The following is a 21,025-nucleotide window of genomic DNA, read 5'->3' as shown; positions in this document are numbered from 1 at the left end:
ATACTGCACTGCAATTCAAACAAGAACACTACATCTAGATCGGATTCTATGTTTCAAATTCAACTACAAATAGCCTCACTAGTGCTACTGATGTTTGTAAAAAGCCTTCAGGACTTCTCAGAATGGGTTTTCTATAGGACATGTTTATATATGCACATATACACATAATATATTCACTACTGAACCAAGTACTTAAACGGCAACCACATTTAAGCTCTATAATTTAAAGAGCTATAATTTAAAAATATAAACACAGGATATAATTAACATTTAATAGTTTAGTAATTTCTAATCTCGTGATAAAATTGCTAACGTTGACAAGGTGAAATAAATAATTCACATTTATATAGCATATTTTTATTTTCCCAGCACTTTTTATAAATTAATTCATCTAATTGTCCACAACCATCCTATGTGGTAGATGGTGTGATACTGTCTCCATTTCACAGATAAAGAAACTGGGTCTTATTGGTTAAATACCATGCAAAAGATTACATGAACAGTATTTGGCCTAAGAGTTAAGCCCTAACTGCAGGACTTTTGACATAGGATCCATCATTTTTTTCTATACGTCTCTCCCATTTATTAAAAGAAAATAAAAGTGCTATTTATACCTGCAGATTATTCACATTAGGGATATCTTCACGTTTTTCATCCAAAAGCTTTGAAATAATCACTAGGCTGAGGCACTGTCTCAGTTGCCTGAAATTAGAATTTTTAGGATGCATTTAATCAATATTGTTTAAGAAGCAAATGAATGAGCCAAAAGAAGTTCTTCTAATTTGCAACACAGCTAATGTTTCAAGAGAAGGCTATATAAGAATATATAAACTTTATTAGAATAGTAACATTTCCATGTAAAATATTTGTACACAAAGTTAAAGTTGTCTGAAGTGCAGGAAAACCATTGAGAGCCTTTATTTTTGACCCTGACGATTTACTGTTAGAAAATCTATTTTATTGCTGGAATTCCTTTTTATTAAAGCAAAAAAAAAAAAAAAAAAAAGCGAATTGATTCATTTTTGTGGTATATGCCATCTATATTAAGTTATCAGATAAGCTAAAGCTAAAATTAACAATCAAGACTATTACAAAGTGATCTGAGCTGAAAATCAGAATCAGGCTGTCAATGCCTTTTCTTATAATATCAAATAAAAGACTCTGATCTAACATTCAAGAAATGATGAAAGGAAATAAAGGACCTAAAAGCATTTCATTAATGTAAACATATATCATTCTAATGTTTCATTCTCACTTTTCAATACCTTCCACGTGATGTCCAATTAGGGACCAGCTGTACCAACCAGAGAAGGTTGTGGGGATGAGTGGAGAGTTCGTTTATGGCCAGAGAGAGTTCAGGCACCTGAAAACAAACCGTGAGCACAATTTTTCACCTAAGTTAGTGGAATCAAGTATCTAACAGATCATCAATGTCCCTTCTTGACTTAAGATTACAAAAAGAGCACACAGATTCAGTTTTATCTTAAACTCTAGAGTAAACTGAATCAATACATTTATCAGAACTTTATTTAACTTTTGTGTTTTGTGCTACATCATATCTACACTGATTTTAAGTCCTTCAAAGAATAATCTAAATACACCATTGTGTATATGTACCACAGCTTTCTTATCCATTCATCTGCTGATGGACATCTAGGATGCTTCCATGTCGTAAAGTTAAAAGAAAAAAAAAAAAATCTAAATACAAACACCAGTTTCCAAAGGTATATAATAAGAGTTGCACAATACATGTTCCTGAACAGGAATTTTTTGAATTTAGGAATCCTCAAGTTTAAATACTATTTCAGTATTCAAAATAATCCCTTAGCAAGAGTTGGGAAGATCCCCTGGAGAAGGAAATGGCAACCCACTCCAGTATTTTTGCCTGGGAAATCCCATGGAGAGAAGAACCTGGTGGGCTACAGTGAATGGGGTTCCAAAGAGCTAGACACGACTGGCCAACCGAATTTAAAAAAAAAAAAAGGAAAGGAAATATAGGATAGGGTAAGAGATAAGACTGATTGTGTGCTGTGCTAAGTCGCTGCAGTCATGTCCAACTCTGTGCAACCCAATGGACTATAGCCCACCAGGTTCCTGTGTCCATGGGATTCTCCAGGCAAGATACTGGAGTGGGTTGCCATGGCCTCCTCCAGGGGCTCTTCCCAACCCAGGGATCAAACCTATGTCTCTTATGTCTCCTGCATTGGCAGGCAGGTTCTTTATCACTAGTGCCACCTAGGAAGCTGAAAATTGATTACATTTTGATAATTGCTGAAGCTGGGTGATAAGTACTTAGGGGTTCATTAAACTGTTTCCCCTACTTTAGCACGTTTGACATTTTCTACCAAAAAAAGGTTGAAAAACATAATTTTAAAAAACCTAACAAAAATTATACATGTTTACCCTCAATGGCCACAGAAATTTAACTCAAATTTTGTATGCATGATTCACTCTACCACTTCATTTAGGGCTCTGTTCAAAGGTTACTTCAGAAAGGCCTTCTCTAACTGCCTCATACCAAATAGCAGAGGATCCCTGCCTTGTCCTGCTTTATTGTAATTTGTAGCATTTACTATAACTTAATATGATATTATAATCTACATTTACACTGTTTATAACCTAGCCCTTTGACTAAAAAGTGTGGGGAGAGCAAGGGTTTTATCTTCACACAGCTTTGTCTCTAGCACCTGTATTAATAATACTTGGCTCACAGTTAATCCCCAATAAACATAACACATTTTTTGTTGAATTAATGGCTTCAGTTTTATTAAGATTCAGTTTCATGAATTAAATATAGTTCCAGCAAAGACAGTCCTTTCCTCAGTTTTCATCTGCTGAAGATCTCAACTTAGGTTAGAAACTGTCAATTCTGCATACACTATGAAAGTCAAACTGTGACGCTATACAAAAAACAATACTAAAGTTTTAAGTAATGTTACCTTTGTGTTCCAATCTCTGATGTTTTTCATCAGGTTTATTAAGAGGCTCTGAAAGTCCACTAGAGGAATCTGTTTCAATTCTTTTTCCAAACTCATTTTAAACAACATTAAGATCAGTAACATTATTTCACGATCCTGGTAACCTTCTGGATGTATTGATGTACACAAGCCTAGAAACTTTGACACAGATCAGAGACAAAACAACTTAAGGAAATATATTCTGCTTGAAGAGTTTACAGTATAAAAACTTTTTGACAAAAAATGCAAATGGGAACTACACAGAAACCAAAACATCAGCTGTCTAGGAAAAGGCAAAAAACATTAATGTTAATAGTTGAATTGCTAAGTATTTTCTTCTCCATTTTTAATTTTCAAGATTTTAACAGTTCAATATCACGAATGATTCGATTCAGTCACTAAAGATTTTTAACACTTATTAATTCTTGGTCACTAAGGTATACTGTAAATAACAATTTTTCTTTGTATATTCTAATTCTAGAAAATTATTATTTTCAAAAATACTAGTTTCAAAAAGCTTCTTGGTAAAGGTATTCCTAGAACTAATTTAATCACATAATGCTGATTTAAAGTTCCCTTTTGCTCGTAATATTAAAACAAAAATAAAAACAGCAAAATCAAGTTTTAATACAAAGAATATTGCTAAGGAATTTCAGACACTAGAAATGCCATGGTAAAACACTAGTGATTTTGTTTGAAAATCGCTAAGCAAAAAACTAAATGGTTCCAGCTCTGTGCTAAAGACATACAAAACAGTTTTTTTCCTACCTTAACCACATTTAAAATGTTGGTTTCAGGGAGAGAAGAAAAAATTGGCTTGTAAGATGAATCTTCATTTTCTTTCACCCCCAATGTCATCTGTGTTTCAGAACTATAGAAAAGTGAATAAAGAAGTGAGAAATTAGGAATAAAATTCTGAGAAGCACTGAACAACAAAAATTTTATTGAGGTATAATTACATACGATAAAATAAATATACACATTTAAAACTTTGATGAATATGTATATACTAGTGTAACCACCATCCCAACCAAGAAATAGAACATTTCTATTACTTCCCAGAGTCCTTGTCAGATCTGAGTTAATCAGCTATCTCCTACTCCAGGTATATTTGATTTCCGTCTCTACACATTAGTTTTCCCTCAAACAGCTGCTTTTTATAAAGCAATCTCCCTGTTGCTCTTGGTGTCTGAGAGCTATGTAGAAGGTGGCTCTGACTACAAAGAACTCAAAATGCCAGTGGCCCAATAAAACTGCCACAGCAATATAAACAATTCTAAGCATTTCAATTTTGGTTGAAGAAATCAGTGAAGGTTCATGGTAGAGAGAGAAATGAACCTAGCCTTCAAAATACAGGTAATATTTTATTTAATTTTTTTGAATAAATAACCCTTTCATATGGTTAAAAAAAGGCTGAGAGATATGAAGGCACAGTGTGCTGAAGAGAATGGTCCTTGCAGTCTAGGGCCTCAGCGGCTCATTCCCCTTCCCGTGGACAATCACTATGAGCTTCAGCCCTTCCTCCCGTAGGTGTTTTATATACATACAAGAGTAAATATGAATGCACCTCTCCCCAGTGCTTTAATACTTGTATCTTGGAGATACTCCTATAACTACATGTGCAGAACCTTATTTCTTAAAATGTCTGAGTAGCTGTAGTGACTATCAGATGAAGTACTATATATTAAGCCCCCAGAACCATGTCTGGCACACAGTAAAAATATGTAAGTATTGGTAGCTCCACTCAAATGAACAGTGCTTCAGGAAGTGAGACAGATAAGATCTTGGTAAGCAGACACTGAGGATGGAGGTGAGGGACTTGCATGAGGAAGATCCAATGCAACAATGGCTAATATGAAGAAAGAGCAAGAGAATCAATTTGGTTAGAACAAAAGGGTGAACAAAATAGAAAACAGGTCAGAGTCAATTGTAGAGTCTTAAATACAGGTATAAAGGTTTAAAAGTGGAGAAGAAAATTTTCATAAAAGGAATCCTCTAACAGTGAAAAGAAGAAGTATATTGGAGGTGGGAAGCTTCCAGGAGGAAGATTTTTGCCACGCTAGACATGAGAGGAGGATCTGAATAAGGCTGATGCTAGGAATGAAAAGGAAAGAATAGCTGTGAGATAGGTACAGGTGCAGGAAGAGAACACAGAGATGTAACACAGCGATGGAATGTAGAATAGAAAGAGGTTAGAACTAAGTCTGTATATCCTGCAGACTAATGCTAAAGAACTGTTACTTGAATCCTTTAATGTCTTACTCTCCTATCTGAATATTTACTCTAACAACCTTCAAATCTACTATTTGGATGCATATTTGTGAGTATGCATACACATAACAGCAAAAATAGATAGGTTGCACATGAGTCCTAGTAAAGAAGAGTGAGTTGTGGTCATATCTCAATAGGATTTAGTCTTGTACTCCATGCTGTTTAAACAGGTATTTCATTATGCTTCACTCATTCCTTCACCAGCTCACTCTTGCTCATCTGTGTTCATCTTTGCCTACCACTATACAGCAACAGTAACTTACAGCCACCACCTCCTGGCTGCAGTCACCAAACCTGACTGAGGCAACTCGTCAGTTGGTAAATAATCAATCAGAAAAACTATTACTGGCATTTATTATGTCTTAATGAAATCATTATATCTTTACTTCACTATTTCCACTATAGTACCTGTTCACTACAGTGAAGAGAAAAAATTCAAATCTGTTGCATACATACAAAATCACCACATACTACTCAGTTCATTAAATGTTAAATAATAAAATAGTATTAACTTTCTAAATATAGGTATTTGAGTATTTTGGTCTTTTTGGGGAGGAAATATTGGAGCTTTTGAATGCTCTGAGAAAGCATTATGTTTCCTATTTAAAGTGATAGAATACAGTCTTGATGTGAAAATTTGCTATCTAACGTATTTTCAGATACAGGTTACATCTAAGCAACAAGGAGGAATCCTGTATGTGGTGGAAAGAGATGGAGGGATGAAGATTTTGGTTCTAGATATATCAAATAACAAAATTTGTATTTTTAAAAAAAGTAAAGGTGAGTGCATTTTCATAAAGTTTAAGAACTGTTTTTCCTTTTTTATTTACTTCCTTTGTCCATTTTTCTAATACTTATTGAACTTTTTCTTATTAATTTGAAATTAAGCCTTTATTCATGACCAGAATTCCATTCATAGTTGATGATCACACAATGCAGGGGTTGGAGCACCCACCCGCCACAAAGTCTAAAATCCTTGTATTAGGTATAACTGGCCCTGTATATATCTGCAGATTCAATCAACTGATGATTGTATAGTACTGCAGACTCTTCAACAACCTGGTCTGAAATGCGCAGGTCTACTTAAAAGTGGGTTTTTAAAAATAGTAAGTAATATAGTACTATTATGATATACATATTCTCCCCTCCACCCCTCAATTTTGACTTTTGTTTATGGTGATTACTGTCATAGAGATTTTTCTTTAAAAAAGTGGTCAAATATGTTAAATATCTCCTTTTATGGATTTTGCATATTCAAACAAAATCATCTTCCCTTCTTCTAGGATTATTAAAAAAAGTTCTTCTATTACTCTGTGATTTCATTATACACATTTAAATCTTTATCAGTTTGAAGTATGGAAAGATTTCTTTTCCTAGAAATCCACCTCATTCCCAAATAATGGGTAATACAGATACTGAATAGCTCACTCTTTCCTCATTTTTTGAAACACTACCTTTAGCATTTACCAAGTATTTGTTTCTTTTCCGGGCTTATTTTCTTCCACTGATGGAGCTTTGAATCTCTATACCTGTCCCATGTTATTATCTGCTAAGGTCAATCCTGCCTCATAACTTCTCAAAACTTTCCTGGGTATTATTTTTTCTATATGACTTTAGAATCACTTGTAGAGTCCCAATTCCCCTTGTCCCCACAAAAACCTGATTGGCATTTCTTTAATTTTGCTGGAGTATAGTTGATTTACAGGGTTGTTTAAGTTTTAATTTTTATTTAGGATCTCATCAAGTTCAGTGTACCTTAGGGGGAGCTCTAACGTATTTATGATGAATTTTCCTACTATTCTTTTTTCTTCTTTAGTAATTTTACATACACATACACAACTTCTATTTAAGCTTATTCCTGGGTATTTAGCATATTTTTCTTACTATTGTAAATTAAGTGTATCTTTTAGTTTCATTGCTTTTCAATAGACTCTTAGGTTTCTATATATACATTAAATCACCTTTTCTGCAAACAATGAATCTTTCACCATTTCCAATCTTTGTATCTTTTTTTTCTTATCTAATTATTTTGACTTATTGTGTTTGAGCTTTCCTCTTCCCAGGCTTCAAGGCTGAATTCTTTCTTTCTTTTGGTTTCTGCCCTCTAAGGTTGGTCCAGAGGTTTGTGTAAGCTTCTTAGAGGGTGAGATCTTGCTGAGTTTTGGTTTGTTTTGTTTCTCCTCTGATGGGCAAGGCTGAGTGAGGGGGTAATCCTGTCTGCTGATGATTTGGTTTGTATATTTGTTTTGTTTGTTGTTTAGATGAGGTGTCCTGCACATCTATTGGTGCTATTGGTGGTAGGGTGATGCCGGGTCTTGTATTCCAATGGTTCCCTTTGTGTGAGTTCTCACTATTTGATACCTCCTAGGGTTAGTTCTCTGGTAGTCTAGGGTCTTGGAGTCAGTGCTCCCACTCCGAAGCCTCAGGGCTTGATCTAGAGTTTTGCGTGGGGGCCTATATATTCTTTTCCACTGGTCAGGTACTGCTGTCTGCTCTCAATTGGTGTTTGGCATGCACTTCAGTGTCTGAAGGTGTATTCCTGATGTATTGTGCAGAGAGATGTACTCCATGCCCACCTACTCCTCCGCCATCTTGTCCTTCCCCTGAATTAAACAATTTTTTTCATGGAGAATAGAGAAAGTGTTTGTATGAAGATTCGGTAGTTCAGAATTTTTCCAAGGGGAGCTGATGGAGAAAGTTCCTTTTCTTCTTATAGACCATGGACTCCACTACACGGAAGAGCCTTGCTGGCATGGGCAAGCAGCTAGGCTTGCAGCTCCTTCAGCTCCCACCATATCTTCCCTTCAGACTCTCCAAGTCCTGGGCCTCTCCGTATATTTTACTTGATGAGGTCAGATACAAAAATGATCCAGTAGATGGAACCACGTGAAGAGCTTCTCTCGTAGGCAGCCCTGTCCTGCAGCCGAGGGTGTGCCTTCAGGCCGGCCCACAGGACGGCGGCTAGGGTGGGGCTGGGGGTGAGGACTGGGGGTGAGCCAGAGGTGACCAAGCCTGAAGGAACTGAGATGACTGAGGCGGCAGTAGCTGCTCATGGCCTAATTGTTTTGGCCAGTAATCCCCAAATAGTTGTAAATAACAACGGGCAGTCTCATTAAAAAAAAAAAATTTTTTTTTAATTTAAAAATGTTTCCATTTTTTCCCTGTTAAATATGATGATGGCATTTAGATTTAGATGTTAACAATGTCTCTCATTCAAGATCCATTTCAACTTTGAGAGATTTTTAAAAAACCAAGAATGAATACTGAATTTATCAAATGAATATTAACTATTGTTATATAAATCATTTAAAAGATAATTTTGGAGTTAATAGTGAAAAGAACACTTACACTAGATTGTCTTCATTAAAGTCTGGCTGAAGATTCTCCAGAGGAAATAAAGATCTAAAATCAATTCCCATATTGAAAAACACAGCAGCTATATCAGACAATGATGGAATCCAGGGCCAAATTGGTGAATCACTGAAGGTATCTATTTAACAGAAGAAAATATTTTATCCCAAATCTTGGGTTCACAAACCCTCAGTTGTAAGATGATAGTTTGCATGTGAAACATGGATTATTACCATGATTTCATAGAAATGGTAGCTGGTAATAAATTAAGTATATAGTCATCTAGAATAATCATATAGGAATTATAGATTTTCAATTAAATATGAAGGAAATGACATTTATGAACAAAATATCTGTGAGTGATGGATGATAAAAAGGTGTAACATGGGAGGAACATTTTGAGAAGACTGGAAAACAACAACAGTAAGAACAGTTAAAAAAACCAAATACTGCTAACACAAAGATTTTATCATGTACACTGTCTATGTAGTCCCAAGTCTTACAGGTAAATCATAATGCTTGTTTCATTAAAAGGGATCCCAAAGGTTAGAATGCAACTGTTATACTCTTATGGTGGATACTTTCAATCTTTTCAGGCATAATCAGTACAATACTGTTGCTCACCAAAAAGCCATCCAAGTCAATTGGCTAATTAAACAATTTCTCTTTACCCAGCACAGCACGCCATGACTTGGTAAAAATTATGTAAGGGCTGCCACTTGTAAGATCTTATATCCCTTTTCTCAATGCAACTAGAAAAATGCACTCTCTTATTAGTTTCATTTTATTATTAAAGACTTTATATTAAAAAAATAATTTTTATTCTATATTTCCAAATATCCTAATGTTTAGTAATATGAAAGAGATCATGCAAAAGCAACCAAAAATTCATGCTACTAATCACAGTAAATTTGTATACTCACCATTTCTTATTGTTATTTCCATTAATGTACTTAGAATCTGCATAGATACAATACAGTCTGTATGAACTGACATCATCTGTTAAAAGTAGTAAAGAGTATTGAGAGAGAAGAAAGAGCAAAGAGGGTCAGAGAGATTAACATACTCCACCCAACATAAAATATGAGTTGGAATTTAAATACAGAGCTGATTCATAAGTCAGAGCCCTTTCCATTCTAACACGCTTTTTCTTTTTTTACAACTTTCATTTATAATTAGATAAATATCATATTTAAAATGATCAAAAGTACATTTCTAGTTCATATCATACCATGAAACCAAAAGACCATAAAGGAGAAGGCTACTAAGCTGTTTGTCACATCACGGGCAAAAATCAAATCACGAACTAATAAAAAATATTTTACAAATATACAAATTAATATGTCAATGTGAATTTTTAAAAGCTACTCAATATCACTAATAATCAAATAAACGCCAAAAAAAAAAAGATATCATTAGTTGACTTCAGGATTGGTAAAAATCAGGAGTTGTGATAATAGTGTTCACAAGACTACTAAGGAAAGAGGTAGTATGCCCAATGTGAGTGTGATTTGGTAAAAACTGTAAAGTCTATTTGGCAATGTTTATGCAAAGTCATTGTCCTTATACTTTGATCTACTCAGGCTTTTTTATGTACAAAAATTAACATACGGAAGCATATCATTAGTGTAATTTCTACAAGACAACTTTTGGGAATAAAATCTCAAGTTTAACAGACATTAAAAAAATCATAACATATCAAGTTATTTTAAAATGGTTTTGTAGAGGAAAACATATCGTGCTTCTATTTCTTTTGTTTTGGAACCATAGATTATAATAATGAATAAATTTAAATCTATGTAAGGATGAATAGCCTAAACTCTGGTTTCAGTCAGGCATATAACATGTGTCATTTCAAAATCAACCTATGTGAAAAAAAAAAGTCTCTGCTATGATGTTTGAGTCATCATTACACTCTGCCAGCAGGGGCAGAATCATTCAAAGGCCTGGCTACAGGACAAGTTCTAGATAAACAACCTTTTTGTAGGGGGTGATGAACTTAAAGGTGGGCAATACAGTGAAAGTGAAAGCTCTCAGTTGTGTCTGACTCTGCAACCCCTTGGAATTCTCCAGGCCAGAATACAGGAGTGGGTAGCCATTCCCTTCTCCAGAGGATCTTCTTAACCCAGGTCTCCCACATGAGCCACCAGGAAAGCCTGGCGGCAATACAGAACTTGGAGATAAATAAGTAGAGATATATATACATAAAACAATCTAATGTCTGTCAATTAAGATTGGGTTAAATAAATCAATCATGATATAGCACTACAAAGGAATACTTATAAAGTGATTAAGAAGAATGATAACATGTCTATATCAAGATGAAAATAAATCAATAATTTATAGTTATCTGAAGAAAAAAAAGTTATAAAACAGCTCATATTCTGTTCACATTTTCTGGACAACTACATTTAGACACATGATAAAATCATGAAGAGGCAAACATTTCAATTAACAATTCAATTTCAAACTATTAGGATTATAGGATTAAAGTGAATTCTGACTCATTTTCTGGGGGAAAAAAAATACATATATGTAAGTTGGTAAGTCTCTCCATCATGAAAAACGGACTTGGAATTAAAAAGAAATGAGACAAAGTGTCTTACATGGAAAAAAGCACTTAACAAATGGTTATTAGTTTGCTTTTCAAAGAATAAATATGAAGAGTATAAAAAACTGCTTACATGAAGGTATGTTTGTATGTCATTATTAGGGTTTTAAAGGCTATAATGATGGACCCACATCAACATGATGAAAACACAGATGAATGCAAAGTCGTACTTGTAAGTTTAAGAAAAAATATATTACACAGAGAATAATGGAGTCCTGGCATGACAACAAATGAGGTTCTGAATTGTTATAAATATCTGGGGGCAGGGGTTGATGGGTAGAGTCTTGCTGGAAACTGCTGACAATAAAGATCTTATATGGAGCCCTTGTTCATTCATTGGGGAGAACAAATTAACAATTTAGGAGTGAAAGTAACAAGCTAAAGGTCATTCAGGAGGGTGACCGGTAAAGGGACTTGAGAATATTTAGTGTGGGAAGTGATGAGTCATGACAGTTGTTTAAATAACTGAAGGACTGTTAGATGAGGTATATTGTGGGGAGCTATAGAAAAGATAATTAGTATTACTAGATAAAAATTATTTGGAGGCAAATTTTGATTTAATTAGGATTGTTAAGAAAAAAAAATTACTGGAATCCAAGAAGTGAGCAACTAAGCACAGGAAGCAAATGTTCCTGCTCCGTAGTCTGTCCCACCTGTTATTCTCTCTGCCTAGAATGCTCTTCTCTCCTCTCATTTATCATTTGACATATCTATTAATATAAATGTACACACACACATTTATGGTCTGTCTCCTCTATACTAGAACATGGGTTTCAAGAAATCAGAAACAGTTTTTTTATTACTGTTCTCTCCAGTACCTGGCACAGTTGGCACTCAAATATGCCAGCTATATGAAAAATGAATGAGAAACTATACTGGAGTATCTAGTTCTTGCCAAATATGAGATTTTTTGAAATGCAATCTTAGAAGTCCAAAATAGAAACTGCATGTTTCCCCTACTTCTCGCTTCATACATTTAGTAGTTCTCTGATACCACTGATACTTATAAAATTACCATGTAGATACCACAAAATTAAGGTAATTATTTAAGTGGATTTAAAAGTTAAATATGGAACTTCCCTGGTGGTATGAGTGAAGTTGCTCAGTCATGTCCCATTCTTTGCAACCCCATGGACTGTAGCCCACCAGGCTCCTTCGTCCATGGGATTCTCCCGGCAAGAGTACTAGAGTGGGTTGCCATTTCCTTCTCCAGGGGATGTTCCTGACCCAGGGATCGAACCCGGGTCTCCCGTATAGTAGGCAGACGCTTTACCGTCTGAGCTACCAGGGAAGTAGTGGATAAGAATCTGCCTACCAATGCAGGAGACAAGGGTCCGATCCCTAGTCCAGCAAGATTCCACACACCATGGAGCAACTAAGCCTGTGCACCACAACTACTGAGCCTGTGTTCCAGACCCTGGGACTCACAAATACTGAAGCCTGTGCACCCTAGAGCCTGTGCCCCTCAAAAAGAGAAGCCACAGCAATGAGAAGCCCTCGTACTCCAACGAAGAGTAGCCCCCATTCACCACAACTAGAGAAAGCCTGCACAGCAACAAAGAACTAGTGCAGCCAAAAATAAAATAAATTTAAAAGTTCAATATGAACAGGGATGAGAATACTCGGGTGGATTTGCACCTCCCCAAATACGAATGGGGGAATATTAACATACAATTCAAATCCTAACAATGTATGGAGCTGCTGGCACAAAAATAGGGGGAATAGGTAGGAGAAAAACTCCAGGTACATAAGCATTAGAAGACCTTTTCTAAAGCAAACTACAATAGTGATTTACCAGTGTGATGAAATGTCTTAGGCACAACTAGCATACTGCCTATCCTGCACACTGTCTACATTGGCATTTCTCTGGCAAACATTTTCCTTAAATTTGTATTTATTGGCTGCACTGGGTCTTCATTGCTGCATGCAGACTTTCTCTAGTTGTGGCAAGCAAGGGCTACTCTTTGTTGTGGTGCTTGGATTTCGTTGGCTTCTCTTGTTGCAGAGCACAGGCTCTAGGAACTTGGGCTTCAGTATTTGCACCACACCTGGGCTCAGTAGCTGAGGCGTGCAGGCTCTAGGGCATATGGGCTTCAGCAGTTGTGGCACATGGGTTTAGCTGCTCTGCAGCATGTGCAATCTTCCCAGACCAGGGATCAGAACCCGTGTTCCCTGCATTGGCAGGTGGATTCTTATCGACTGTACCACCCGGGAAGTGCTGGTAACCTCTTTATGCCAGTTTTTAACCCACTAAAATCATGGGTTTGATATGCTAGATTTTTTTTCTTTAGCAATATGCAAATAAGATTACATTTTAAAAGTTTACTTTTGACTGAAAAGTATAGAGAGAGACAGTATCTCAAAAACATTTCTCTTACCCGAAATAACCACTTCAACACAGGTACAGGACACTGGACATAGTGATAAGCCGAGGTAAGGAAGCCTTGTGTTGTCAAAAAAATTTGATCTGTTTTTCCTGATCTGAAAAAACACAGTGAAATCAATATGACTGCTACATTCATGGCAAGAAACGTGTACCACATCTGATATAATCAGGGAAATGAACAAGCAAACCATTGCAGTCCGTGGAGGTGGACTCTGCCCTAATGTGGATAGGTTACTCATTAAAAAAATTCAATCAATGGCCTCAAGCTGAACCAACCTGGTGGCCTGGCTCCAGATTTATCTGGTGGATGAATCTACATTAGCTGGCAGTGTTAAAGAGCCTATCAAGTCTCAGAACACTGTCCACTTTTGCCAGCCTGGGTTTGTACTTCTAAAAAGCTCAGCACCAGAATTAGTGCTCTCTCTCTCTGGGTCTGAACTATCACACACCGAGAGAAATTAGACTAGTCTGGGTATTGTGGTAGAGACTGTTAGTTGCCTATTCTGCCATCTATTCATGTCTTTCCTCTTGGTAAATGAACTCTGGGGTTTTTAGCTGGGCACACTGGCTGCCTGAAATAAAAATCACTCCCAGGCTTCCTTGCAAAGCTAGGTGTGGCCATGCTGACTAAGTTCTACCCAACTATCCCTAAGTTGAAGTGTTATGTGGGGCTTCTGGGAACTTAAATGTAAAGGCTGGACCTCCAGTAGCACCTGAAGCAACCAAGTGCTAAAGATGGTGAAGAAGAAAGACTATATTTCTTGAGTAAGCTCTTGTTATTTTGACAGTCATTGTTATTAGATATTGATCTTAATCCTAACTAGTAGAGGCATGAGATATGCCAAACGACTATCTTACACTGCTTCCTATAATAATAAACACAAAGAGCAATAGTAATAAGAGGACTAAGAAACAGGACAAGTCATAATAGAAATTAACCTTTCAGAAGAATTGCATCAAGTCAGTAATCTTTTAATTCTTATACAGGAAAAAGTAAAATGTCTATTTTCCTACTTACTTAAGAATAAGCTTTTCTACAGCACTTTGTCCGATAAAACCAGAGTCTCTTAAATCCAAAGTATACTGACTGAAAATTTTTCCAGAATTAAGGAAATTAAATATTTCTTCGCCTGGGTGATGATCAGGAATAGCATCAATTGTAATTGAAAATTTCTTTAGAAATTCTCTGGGAAAAAAGAAAAAAAAGAAGTTATTGAATACTGAACAGTTATACTGCATATAGTTTTGTATTTAAAGACTGAGTGCAAAAAACCCTTATCTTAGGACCACTATTAACCCTAGATTAGAAGGCGAACATGAGAACACATGTTCTGCTCCTCCCACTTTTTGCTAGTAGTTAATACTGCAAAGCCACTAAACGTGTCTGTGCAAAAAGAAAAACTAGGAAAGACAAAGAAATGTAACTTGGCCTTAACATTTGCCTTTCAAGTCCACCCCAGATGGATTAAGAACCCACCATATATTATTCATAAAGTAAACCACCACCAATGTTCCATTTATTTTATGAAAAACAGAATTTTTAAATGTATTTTTAATAGAGTGTATTTATGAAAAACAGAGTGCTCTTTTTTTCCTCCGAATGATTTGTTTATTTATCTAGTTTTATTGAGGTATAATAGACATACAGCATGGTATAAGTTTAAAATATACAGCATAAAGATGTGACTTACATATATCTGGAAATGATGATCACAAGTTTAGTGAACATCCACCATCTTATACTGGTATAAAATTAAAGAAATAGGGAAAAAAATTTTTTCTTGTGATAAGAACTCTTAGGATTTACTCTTCTTTCAACTTTCACTACAACATACAACAGTGTTAACTTTATTTCTCACGTTGTACATTACAACCCTAGTACTTATTTATCTTATAATTGGAAGTTTGTACCTTGTGATCACCTTCATCCAATCCATCCTTCCTCTGAACCCTCTGCCTCTGGTAACCACAAATCTGATCTTTTTCTGTGGTTTGTTTTGAAGTAAAACTGACCTACAACACTGTTAGTTCCTGTTAACACAACATAGTGACTTTGTACTTCTATACATTTCAAAATGATCACCATGACAAGTCTAGTTATGATGTACCACCATTTACAGCTATTTACTAATTCCCCACATACTTGTGCTCTTCTAAGAGGCCATCTTCATCATCAGTACTGTCGTGATCACCAATTCTGATTGGGGATTTAATCCCTCGGCCCTGCCTGATGTCTTCCTGTAGTTGCTTTTGCAGTTCATCTAGCCTGAGAATCAAAAGAATGTTATAATAAATGGCTTAACCTAAAAATAAAAAATCTTTAGTTTATGTCTAAAAGCAGTACCTACAAAAACTCATTAAAAGACTTGACTATTTCTTTATGGCTAGGACTTCAAGAGGGCTTCCTGGATGGCTCAGCGGGTAAAGAATCCGCTTGCCAATGCGGGAGACACAACAGATGAGAGTTCAATCCTGGGTCAGGAAGATTCCCTGTAGAAGGAAATGGCAACCTGGGTAGTCCAGTATTCTCGCCTGGGAAATTCCATGGACAAGGAGCCTGATGGGCTACAGTGCATGGGGTCAAAAAGAGTTGGACACAACTAAGCACACGTCGCTGAGGGTCGGACACGACTGGGTGACTTCACTTTCAATTTTCACTTTCATGCATTGAAGGAGGAAATGGCACACCCACACAGAATTTCAAGAATGATGTCCAAACCCATTTAAAGAAAGGGGAAGAAAAAAAATCACAAAGAATGAAAACTACTGACTTGATTACCCCTTCTAATCTTTAATGCTCCTCTGACTTCCAGTTAACTAGGCTTTCAGGAAGCTGTAGTCTTTACCATTGTCACTGTCATGATCACAACACTCAACACTTACTAAGCAGCTACTATGACACTGTCCTAAGGACTTTATTAACTCTTAACCCTCACAACAACCCCAGGAGATAGTTTATTATTATCCATTTTATACAACAAGGAAACAGATATAGAAAAGCTAACTTGCTCAAGCTCACAATATAAAGGAGCTGGGATCCAACTAGAGAGTCTAGTTCTGGAGTCCTTGCACAGATTGCTTGCCAAGATTAAGTTATTTTAACCAAGGTCCTTATTCCTAGCTCCAGCCCCACAGTACATGAGTAAACACACTGCTTTATCACTACAGGAGTCATTAGATCAAACCAGAATCTCTCCCCTTGGTCTGTGAATGTTCAGTTTTAAATAAGAAACTTCAGATTTGACCTCAGAAATCATGAAACGTCAAAAGAATTTTACAGTAGACAGGAATTCCCCGGCGGTCCAGTGACTACAAATCCATGCTTCCACTGTAGGAGGCACCAATTCGACCTCTGGTTGGGGAACTAAGATCCTACATGCTGTGCAATGTGCACCACTCCCTCATCGAAAGACTTTTACAGTAGAGACAAATTTATTTCTCTGTTAAATTCAGAAAGGGGAATATCTCTTACTTACTAATTGTCTGTAATTCCTATACTTAGCTACTTGGAGACACATATATACCAACTTCAGGCCAGTTGAGGTTTTAGTGAAGTTCTCTGAGTTAGTTTTAAGGACAGTCTTTGAATTAATAAGGAATATTATTTTTTCCCTCTAATAAGCAAAAGCAGTTTGCAACTAGTTACATAAATTTCACTAGGATTATTATAATTTTCAAACTTTTTGATTTCTGTGTATGTGTGGGTGGTGATGGGATATCAGTCATAATTCTAAACTTCTTCCTCAAAAGAGTAACTTGATGTGAAAACGCCCTGTCTAGTTATACTGGTTTCAAAACTTGGACTAGGTGGGCATACAAACATTTAACAAGTATGAAGGTGCTGCTTCATACTTGTTTGGATGGCTATCATTAAAAAAATCAGAAAAACCAAGTGTTAGTGAGTACGTGGGGAAAACGGAAACCTATGTGCACTTGCAGGAATACACAATGGTATAGCCACTATGGATGACAGTATACCAATTCCTCAAAAAATTATTCATAGAATTACCAGTGATCCAGAAATTCCACTTCTAGATACATATGCAAAAGAACTTAAAGTGGGGACTTGACGAGAGAATTTGTACACCCATGCTGATAGCAGAAAAATTTACAGTAGTCAAAAAAAAAGAAGCATCCCAAGTGTGTCAATCAACAGATAAATGGATAAACAAAATGAAGTATATACATACAATGGAGTATTATTCAGCTTTAAAAAGGAAGGAAATTCTGACACATGCTACAACATGGATAAACCTTGAAGACCTTACACCAAATACAACAAGCCAGTCATTAAAGGACAAATACTGTATGATCCCATTTACATGAGGTACCTAGAACAGTCAATTTCATAGTAAAAGAAAGAGATATGGCTGCCAGGAGCTAGAGGCAAGGAGAGAATAGAGAGTTACTGTTTAATGGGTATACAATTTCAGTTAGGGAAAATGAAAAAAAGAAAAGTTCTGGAGATGCATGGTGGTGACGGTTGTACAACAATGCAAATGAGTGCTAGGTAATGCCTGTGAAGTATTTAAAAATAATTGAAATGGTCAGTTTTATGTGATATATTTTTGGTCACACACACACACAAAAAACAAAAAATCTTTTCTACCCATGCTTTGGATCAAGAATTTTAGCTACCAGATACTAGCTGCGGTAAGCAGAAAGGAATTCATACTACTAATTGATACAGTATACAATAAAAACCAGTATCTTCCAATTTAGCCTGTAAATAAGAACACCTTATTTTTAACACAAATGACAGTGAAACTATAATGGCACTAGCACAAAATACCTGCTAATTTCTCTATTTTTTTTTTTAAGGTAAATTAAAAGCCAGTCATACGAACAGTACGTTAAATTTAGCAAGACAGTCATGATGCTAACCTACCTGTGTGTGTCTTCCATCTCCTTCACTAGACGCTCTAAAGTATTTGTATAAGTCCCACTATGAGCATGTTCCTAAAATAAAAAGAAAATTTAGGAATACTTCATAACATATCTTAGCAGAAAAATTGGGATGTTTTAAGTTACTCAGAAACTAAAAAACAATTTCTTTTTCAATAACCTGGGCCAGGAGGATATATATTTTTTTAAAATAATTTTCACCATCATGCTTTAAATTGAGAATTTTGTAGTGCAGTCAATTTGATTTTACCATCTATTAGGAAAGGGCACTACTTATAAAAACCCTGCTAGTCTTAGGAACTGACTGCCAACACCCAAGGGCTCCATGGCTACCCTGTCTTTATTTTTAAATTCTATTTTACTGGAATTAAACTACTAATTTTTAGGTGTTACTATGAAACAGTAACACCTTCCCCACCAAATTTTACACACATATGAAAATTTAATTCCGCTTATTCCCAAGATAGCATGAAGCACTTCATAAATAAAATTGCACACCACAATTAACAACATTTCTACACTCTACCTTCATTTACAGCAGTGGTCTCCAAAGCAGGGGGTGTGCAAGGTGATCCATTGGGGTGCAGGAAGAAAATAATAGAACTTCTATTTATATGGAACTTCTATAGAAACTCCAGTAGAACTTACTCTATATTAACTTCTATATAACTTCTATAGAAAAATACTTTTTCTTCTTCCTTTCATATTGTTTTTTTAATATCTTTAGAAAGTACACAGTAGTATAGTAGTACATGTATATAATCTATAAGTATACATATATATTGGGCTACATGCTCTAAATTTGTTTTACTAATAAAAGTGTGTCTGATCAAAGAAGTTTGGAGACCACTGATTTACAGTTATAAAGCTAAAAATGTGGGAAACCCATTCACCAAAAAAGAACTATACTGCTTTCAGTCTGAGTTGTACCAAACACTGAATCTTAAAGTAAGTTCTAATAGATCTATCGCTCTTTCACTAGTCAATCCATTTTTCTCTCTTCAAGTAAAGATAGATGTCGTAGAACTACTTACTGTATAGTCTGATGACTGAGATCTAAGCCCTTTAGAAAGAGCCGGAGGCTTTCCTGTAGCTGTAGGAGTCTGATTGAAGTTCAAAGCCATTATTTCTTCCAGTGATTTTAATGTTTCCTCTTCCTCATCACTCTCTAGGTTATAACCTAAACTTTCTTCATCACTATCAAAATCACCCCTTAGTTTCCTTTTCAGTGCACTGCTACCTGCATTAGAATTTCCTGAACTCTCTTTATCTGAAGGGGCTTTATCTGAAGGTGCTGATGGGCTTGGAATACATGGCACAACTTCCAAAGCAGCTGGGGGGGACTTTGTAGGAGTGCCATATTCTGAACGTAAAGATCCCTCAGAAATTTTCCCTGAAGATATGTTAGAATCAGCCTTATTAGTCTTTGCTTTGTGTTCCTTGTGTTTGGAGGACTCTGTAGAATGCCCAGAACACTCTTTAGGTGAAGAACGCTCTTTATCTTTTTTAGGAACTGGAAGAGTGCAATTTTTAGCATTTAATGGAACCCGAGAGGAACCAGCACTTGGAACATGGGAAAGCAAAGGTAGAAGTTTTGTCTCCTGTGATGCCACAGAGCTAGCAGTTTTATTTTTCTGAAGGTTGCTAGCTTTTTTAACTGCAGACTTTTCCTGAGGTAAAGATAAGTGGGGTTTCGGTATCTTAGTCTCTTTGGTACTTGCCACACGGTTTTGGTCACTACCACGGATCTGGTGCCCAGAATTTGTAGGTGTCAAGCCTGCAGAGGAGCAATCAGCTTCTTCACTTGGGTCCTTGGATATATCTTCCAAGCGCAATACATCACCAGGTGTCTTCAGTGCAATATGTTTTATAAATTTTTCTTTCTGATGTGGTCCATCGGGACGCTTCTCAAGGAAGGACTCTTTTGCTTTTGGCATTATAGACTCTCTTGTGCTTTTCAGATCTGAGTCCACAGAGTTCCTTTTTCTTTTGTCAGGGAATTTATTCTGCTTAGAGCCTGCTAAAATTTAATTTTTGCCAGATTAGTGAAAATATACTTTTCTATCTTATTAAAGTTTATTCAGAGTGTCTAGAACACCCTGACAAAGTATTTAAATTCTAAAAGCTTAGGCTGAGATTATCACATATGGAATGAGGAAAAAGTTAATAATATTTCTTTGACATACTCATGTCAAAGAAATTTAGTCCAAAGCGAATGACAAATGCTCATTTTCACTCAAAAGCTATTAAAAGTTTATTATCTAAATAGAATTAAAAAATAAATAAACAGAATTAAAGGTGTTACTTGCCAAAACACTAAAAAGCTGTGTATCTGTATCAAGGAAAGGTAACTTCTCAATTAAAAAAACTTCCTGTAAGTATTTTCCCCTACAATTAAATTGTTTATTCTTCCCCATTTATCCCTCTAAGCCTCAGCTGTGTAGCTCCCAAAATAATATGCTGGAGTGTTAACTCCCAGAACCTCAGACTATGACCTAAATTAGAAACAGGGTTTTTATAGGGGCAATCAAATTAAAATGAGGT

General features: G+C 35.9%; 1 protein-coding gene across 5 annotated transcripts in view; it reads right to left on the bottom strand.

Moving 5' to 3' along the window:
- Positions 1 to 21,025, bottom strand: part of SLF2 (SMC5-SMC6 complex localization factor 2) — a 54,383-nt gene that overhangs the window by 11,193 nt on the left and 22,165 nt on the right. For 3 of the 5 annotated variants that reach the window (XM_059881931.1, XM_005225607.5, XM_005225611.4), the window contains exons 5-15: positions 19,516 to 20,501; positions 18,465 to 18,535; positions 15,720 to 15,842; positions 14,595 to 14,762; positions 13,569 to 13,671; positions 9,503 to 9,578; positions 8,577 to 8,718; positions 3,726 to 3,828; positions 2,940 to 3,116; positions 1,266 to 1,363; positions 615 to 702 (exon numbers count right to left, since the gene is read on the bottom strand). In XM_059881931.1, the coding sequence (XP_059737914.1) occupies positions 615 to 702; positions 1,266 to 1,363; positions 2,940 to 3,116; positions 3,726 to 3,828; positions 8,577 to 8,718; positions 9,503 to 9,578; positions 13,569 to 13,671; positions 14,595 to 14,762; positions 15,720 to 15,842; positions 18,465 to 18,535; positions 19,516 to 20,501 (2,135 nt within the window). The remainder of the gene's footprint in view (positions 1 to 614; positions 703 to 1,265; positions 1,364 to 2,939; positions 3,117 to 3,725; positions 3,829 to 8,576; positions 8,719 to 9,502; positions 9,579 to 13,568; positions 13,672 to 14,594; positions 14,763 to 15,719; positions 15,843 to 18,464; positions 18,536 to 19,515; positions 20,502 to 21,025) is intronic. The other 2 variants (NM_001102259.2, XM_010819915.4) reach the window with 1 other exon arrangement.

Source organism: Bos taurus, chromosome 26 (assembly GCF_002263795.3).
Source record: "Bos taurus isolate L1 Dominette 01449 registration number 42190680 breed Hereford chromosome 26, ARS-UCD2.0, whole genome shotgun sequence".
NCBI classification, from domain to species: domain Eukaryota; kingdom Metazoa; phylum Chordata; class Mammalia; order Artiodactyla; family Bovidae; genus Bos; species Bos taurus.
Note: the sequence above shows the minus strand (reverse complement) of the source record. Positions and strands in the feature narration are given on the sequence as shown.